We start from the raw sequence: 6,000 nt of genomic DNA, 5'->3' as shown, positions 1-6,000 counted from the left end.
CCCTTACACCTCAGGTGCTCGGGACTCCAAGGGTAAGGCTGATGCGCTTCATGCTTCCTTGCTTATACCACTCAGCTGCCTCCCCACCACCCCCAGTTGCTCTCATCAACCAGCCTTTCTGTCATTCTCAGACTCTGGTATCTGTCTCATAGTTTTCTCTCCTTCTCAAGTCTTTCCATCATCCTGAATGACTTCCACATCCACAAGGACACCCATCCATTTGCCTAGCCTCCTGGTTTCTGGAATTTCTGGTCTGCCATGACCTTCCCCTCCCCCCCTCAGAACCACTTGTTCTCACATTCACCTTCCCATCCCTGTCATCATCTCTAAAATCACTAATTCAAGCATCTCACTCCCGTTCAACTACTCTCCCTATTACTGTCCTTTGTCCTCATCAGGACCTTTAGTTCACACAGGCCTCTCCTTTCCTTTTTGTCCTTCCCTTATCCAGCATAGATTCCATAGTTTATTATCTTGGTAACATCTGTGCCAATGGCCTTTGCTCCCCAGTCCTCTCCATTTTGTTTGCAGAACCCTGCCCCTAGATGAATGCACTATCTGCTTCCTCTACGTCTATCTATGCTCAGGAATTCTTGGGCAAATTCATCTGACAGGGCCGATTACACACTATAGATTAGTCTTCTCTCACCTCATATGATCTTGAACACCCAAAAGAAAACTTTACCACGTTTCCTAGGTAAACTTTTCTACTGCTTTTTCTTTTCTTTTCTTTTCTTTTTTCTTTCTTTCTTTCTTTTTTCTTTTTTTTTTTTTTTTTTTTTAGAAAGAGGAAGAGAGAAAGCAGGGTAGAGGGGCAGATGGAGAGGGAGAGAGAGAATCTTTTTTTTTTTTTTTTAGATTTTCTTTATTTATTTATGAGACAGAGAGAGAGAGAGAGAGAGCCAGAGACACAGGCACAGGGAGAAGCAGGCTCCATTCAGGGAGCCTGATGCAGGATTCGATCCCGATCCAATCCTGGATCTCCAGGATCATGCTCTGGGCTGAAGGTGGTGCTAAACCACTGAGCCACCTGGGCTGCCCCCATAGATAGAGAATCTTAAGCAGACTCCACACTCAGCATAGAGCCTAACATGGGGCTTGATCTCACAATCCTGGGATCATGACCTGAGCCAAAATGAAGAGTTGGACACCTAACCGACTGAGCCACCCAGGTGCCCCTTTACTGCTATTTCAAAGTTTATGCTCCCCTCAAATCTCCAACCCTCTCTATCTCTCCTAGCAAATGATATCCCTTCTCCCTTCACTAAGAAAATTGAAACCATTAGGTAGATATTTTCCCAAATGTCTGCTACCAGTCCTACAAGCCTACCAAGCCTGCCCCTCCTTCCACTCCACACCTGTACATGAGAGGAGATGTCTTCACTGGAGGTCACCATGACCTCCAGACACACAGGCCAGTGGGTAATTCTCACAATCAACATCAAGCCACCTCAAGCCACATTTGACATTATTGACTGTTCTCCCTCTTAGGTCATCTCTTCAGTTAGCTTCTATGACACTACTATATGCACTTCAATTACTTCTTTGGCCACCTATGCAGACTCATTCTTCACTTCCTACCATGCTCAAGACTCAGCCCTAGGTTTCTTTTCTTCTCTCTCAAACTATGTTTCTTTCCAATCAAACATTCAAAAGTAGCAGCATCGAAGGCCAAGTTCATGATCTCCACCACAGATTTGTTCTTTTTCCCTTGTTCTCCATCTCAATGACTGTCACTGCAGTCCCTTCCACCTCAGTCTACTCCACTTCTCACCTCCGCTGATACCACACTAGTCCAATTTAGGCTGTCTAAATCTATCCTAGTCCTCTCATTTTTTTCTCTGCATTGCAGAAAGACTGATGTTTTCATGACTCAAATGTCATCATGTCAGCCCTCGTGCAATGGCTTCCTATTGTGCTTAGTATTAAACAAAATTATTTAACAGGATGGACCTTATACTGTTTGATCATCTCCTACTCACCCCACCAGCCTTGTTTTGCATCACTCTGATCTTCACACCCTGTGCTCCAGATAAACTGGAGCACCACTTTCCATTTTGCTGCAGTACCTTTGCACATGCTGATCTTCTACCTACATTGCTCTTCGCCCGACTCATCTCTTATCTTAGTTAAATGGAAGTCTTTCCTAACTAATTCAGTCTACTTCATGCTTACTTATTCTTCGACTATTCCCCAGGGAAGCCTTCCCGAACATGGCCAGAGTGCTCTGTGATCTCAAAGAACTGGGTTCCTTTCCTTCATGGGTAGCAATCATCTCAATTTGTAATGATAGTCTCATTCCTGTGGGTTTGTAGATATCAGTCTTTAGAATATAAATTCTGGAATATGGTAGTTCTTGAAGGGGCAAGCCATGATTCTGGCCATCTATAAAACTTGGAGAAGAATGTTATTTTTTCTATCCTTTTAAATAGAATCCTATTCCTTTTAAATAGAATCCTCATTAAAAAGTGTATAAAGATAAGGCATTCACAAAAAATTCTAAGTGATATAAAAACGACTTCTAAAAAAAAAAAAACTTCTATATAGAACCAACAAAATATTATTATTATTATTATTATTATTATTATTATTATTATTATAAGTTTCTTCTATGATGCAGGATAATCTAATATAAACTCCTAAATGTTTAAGCCCTACTGGACACCCATGTTTATTTTAGGGTCAATATATTTAGAGAATATATGTGTGACATATGTGTGTGTTATACTCTGAGTTGCCTTGTTATAGCTACAATCATTTCTTATAATACAGAAACTTATAAGAAAAGTTTACACTAGTTTGATTTGTGTTGTTTTAGATTATCCAAGTACAATTAAGCCAGTAGATATGCTTATCAAGGTATTTTTAAGAGAAATACAACCCAAAGTGGAGTAAAAGACATAAATGTTTATTGTCAGAATTCATTTTTCTCTTCATTATATTATTTCCATTTTATTATAAAAGTAACTGAAAGAGTAATGGAAATCAAAGGAAACTTCTTTAAGAAGAAAAGTATGAAGACATAGGAATGTGCCTCTAGTTGGCTCTTTTTCTAACATTGCTCCATATTTCAGTGTTGACCTTCAGACAACATGCCTCTCTCTGCAGGTTTACAGAGAGCCAGCGCAAGAGCCCCTTCACCCTACCGGAGAGACTTTGAGGCCAAGCTCCGCAATTTCTACCGAAAACTGGAAGCCAAAGGATTTGGTCAGGGTCCAGGGAAAATTAAGTGAGTGCTCCATTGCTTGTCACTGAATTCACATGCTAGATTTTTCTGTCCTTTTCTCCCTATACCTTTGTGATACTTTTTGGAGATTGAATTCCATGGTATGGTAACAGTTATATTCATAGTAGGGAGGAAGGTAAAAAAGAAGTTGGGAATAAAGAGGAAAGGCAGTTAGATTGGAAGAGAAGTAGGAAGGAAGGAAAGAGAAGAGGAAGAGAGAGAAAAAAACAGATTTCAGACAAAAGCATATACAAAGTTAATGGTAGACTTTTTCAGAAAACCAAGAATTTTGAACTAAACAAAAAAAGTATGTATTTCCTTTGACTTTTTCTTGGGACAAATTTAACTCATAAGTCAAATTTGTGACTTCTATAACTTTGTAATTGAGGTCTAAGTGAATAGTTGTATATTTCTCTTCTGGGTTTATTATTTTCGTCTTTAGGATCTGAATCTAAACTCAAAATTCCAGCTGGAATTGATTTTTGATCAATTCCAAAAAGAATCCTAAAAGTAAAATCCGATGTGATGGGGTACATCCAATTATAAGAATGTACATGTTGTTCTCATGCTCCCAGTATTTCCAAAAGAGCATTAAAATAAGTCTATTGCCAAACTGATGGAATCTGCACCTCGTTGGAGAGGCTGGAGAGTGAGGCCATATAAGCTCGGGCACTCACAACTCATCCAGAACACTTTCCAACATCAGAGCTTGGAGCCACCACTCACTGCCCATATGAATTCTTCCCAGGCTCATCATTCGTCGGGACCATTTGTTGGAGGGAACCTTCAATCAGGTCATGGCCTATTCCCGGAAGGAGCTTCAACGAAACAAGCTCTACGTCACGTTTGTTGGAGAGGAGGGGTGAGGCACCAGCAGTTTTATGCAGACATCTCACTCAATGTGGGCTGGCCAGAGTCACCAGATCGTGGTGATTTTTCTCAAGAAAAAAACAAGGTGGCTCTTAACTTTTGCCCCAAGGTGATTCTGATCATGTCCTTCCAGGAGGTCTTTCTCTCCCCAGGTATTGCCAAGCCTTAGAATTTATGCTCTTCAAAAGCCCAAGATTATCGGCATGTGCCAGGGTCTGATGTTACGCACTTACACTGTGCATAAGCCAAAAATACAGACTTAAGCTATTAGATCTTTACTTTATCAGGTGGTGTACACTTTTGTATCTGATCAAAAATCTCTTCCTCCTAGAGTGCACATATACTACTACGTAGCAAATTTTTTACAGCATTTCAGTGATTTTGTAAAAAAACAAAACAAAAAAAAAAACAACAACAACAACAACAAAAAAAACATCTTAACCGTGGAGGCCAAGCCTACGTAGGAGGGCATATTGGAACAAACCTGGAAGTTTTTTCAATTTACACACATGCACTATCACAGGAAATTCTTTTATGCCTCTCACAGCAAGGTCCTCATTTTTAATGGGCCAGGTATGTGCTTTATCCAATTGGTGTTATATGATTGAATAAAGGTTAAAAAACACTGCCATAAGAATTTATTCATGGATATCTAAAACATATCCCCTAAACTGCATCCTCATTTTCTACAGCCAATTATGCTCCCACGGGGATCCACTGTAAAGAACAAAGGCTCCTCTCTGCTTTCCTTTGCACTGACTCTGAAAGAACACACTAGCACCTGGATAGAAACAGGCCCTCACCTCCCACATGTAACAAGCTTCCTGGGCCTCTGCTTCCTTTGCAGCCTGGACTACAGTGGTCCTTCGCGAGAGTTCTTCTTCCTTTTGTCTCAGGAGCTCTTCAACCCATACTATGGACTCTTTGAGTACTCTGCAAATGATACCTACACCGTGCAGATCAGCCCCATGTCCGCGTTTGTGGAGAATCATCTCGAATGGTAAGATCTGGAAGACTTGCTTCCTTATGCTTGAAGGTTCTGGTCTCTCTTAGTCAGAAGTCAGTAGTATGGACTTGAGCAACACTAGTTCTTGTGTAGAGTAGTGGGCCAGATATTAAGAGGAGTGATGGGAGTGGACAACAAGGCCCTAGAAGGAAGACTCAGTTAGTTTTCACCCAGAACGTGAAATAAATTACTAAAGACACTGCACATTTACTATCAACTGCAAATTGATGTTGATGAGCCAGTAATTGCCTTCAGAGGAAACACTAAGGTAAGTAGACATAGCTGAATGTTGAAATTTTTACTAAGTGTTGAAAAGTCTACTAATCATAAGAGTCCCCAGTGGAGGCTTCTTGGAGCTATTCATGAGTTTGAAATTTTTTGATTGTGGACCAGTGGCTCTAGGACTGTGGATGTGAGCTTCTACATCTTACTGTGAAGTAAGGCTGCTGGGCCAAGTGCTCTCTGAGCATCCCCCTGGCTTGAAAATCCATTATCTCTTTGGTTCTCTTTTATCAAGGCATCTATTACCACTTACTGAAATGTGTAAGAAGTTAAGTATCAGTCAACTCTATGCAGTTCTGTGTGTGAAATACCTCAGATATGGATATTAGAAGTCTCCAGAAAGCTGCATGGGACATCTAGGATGCAAGCTTTTTCCTGCTGTGGCACCACCACACCTGATTTGAAATTTATTCTTAGTCTCACTGTAGGAGCTCCTGCTGTTAGGAGGGAAATGAGTCCTGGAAACTGCTAATGTGGATTCTTATCTGACATTGCTCATTTATGATGTGTTGTGACAGCTGCTGGGGAAGGGAGCAACTGGGGTGATCCCTGGCCTCCTGGCTTAGAGCCCAAATGCCCACATTTTGTTTTAAAGCATCAGAACAACCCACTTCTG

General features: G+C 40.9%; 1 protein-coding gene across 1 annotated transcript in view; it reads left to right on the top strand.

Moving 5' to 3' along the window:
- Positions 1–6,000, top strand: part of HECW1 (HECT, C2 and WW domain containing E3 ubiquitin protein ligase 1) — a 440,869-nt gene that overhangs the window by 386,147 nt on the left and 48,722 nt on the right. Inside the window, exons 21-23 of the mRNA XM_041773230.1 lie at positions 3,109–3,229; positions 3,975–4,088; positions 4,944–5,096. Of these exons, the coding sequence (XP_041629164.1) occupies positions 3,109–3,229; positions 3,975–4,088; positions 4,944–5,096 (388 nt within the window). The remainder of the gene's footprint in view (positions 1–3,108; positions 3,230–3,974; positions 4,089–4,943; positions 5,097–6,000) is intronic.

This window comes from Vulpes lagopus, chromosome 11 (assembly GCF_018345385.1).
Source record: "Vulpes lagopus strain Blue_001 chromosome 11, ASM1834538v1, whole genome shotgun sequence".
Taxonomy (NCBI): Eukaryota; Metazoa; Chordata; class Mammalia; order Carnivora; family Canidae; genus Vulpes; species Vulpes lagopus.
This window is presented reverse-complemented; position numbering and strand designations above follow the sequence as displayed.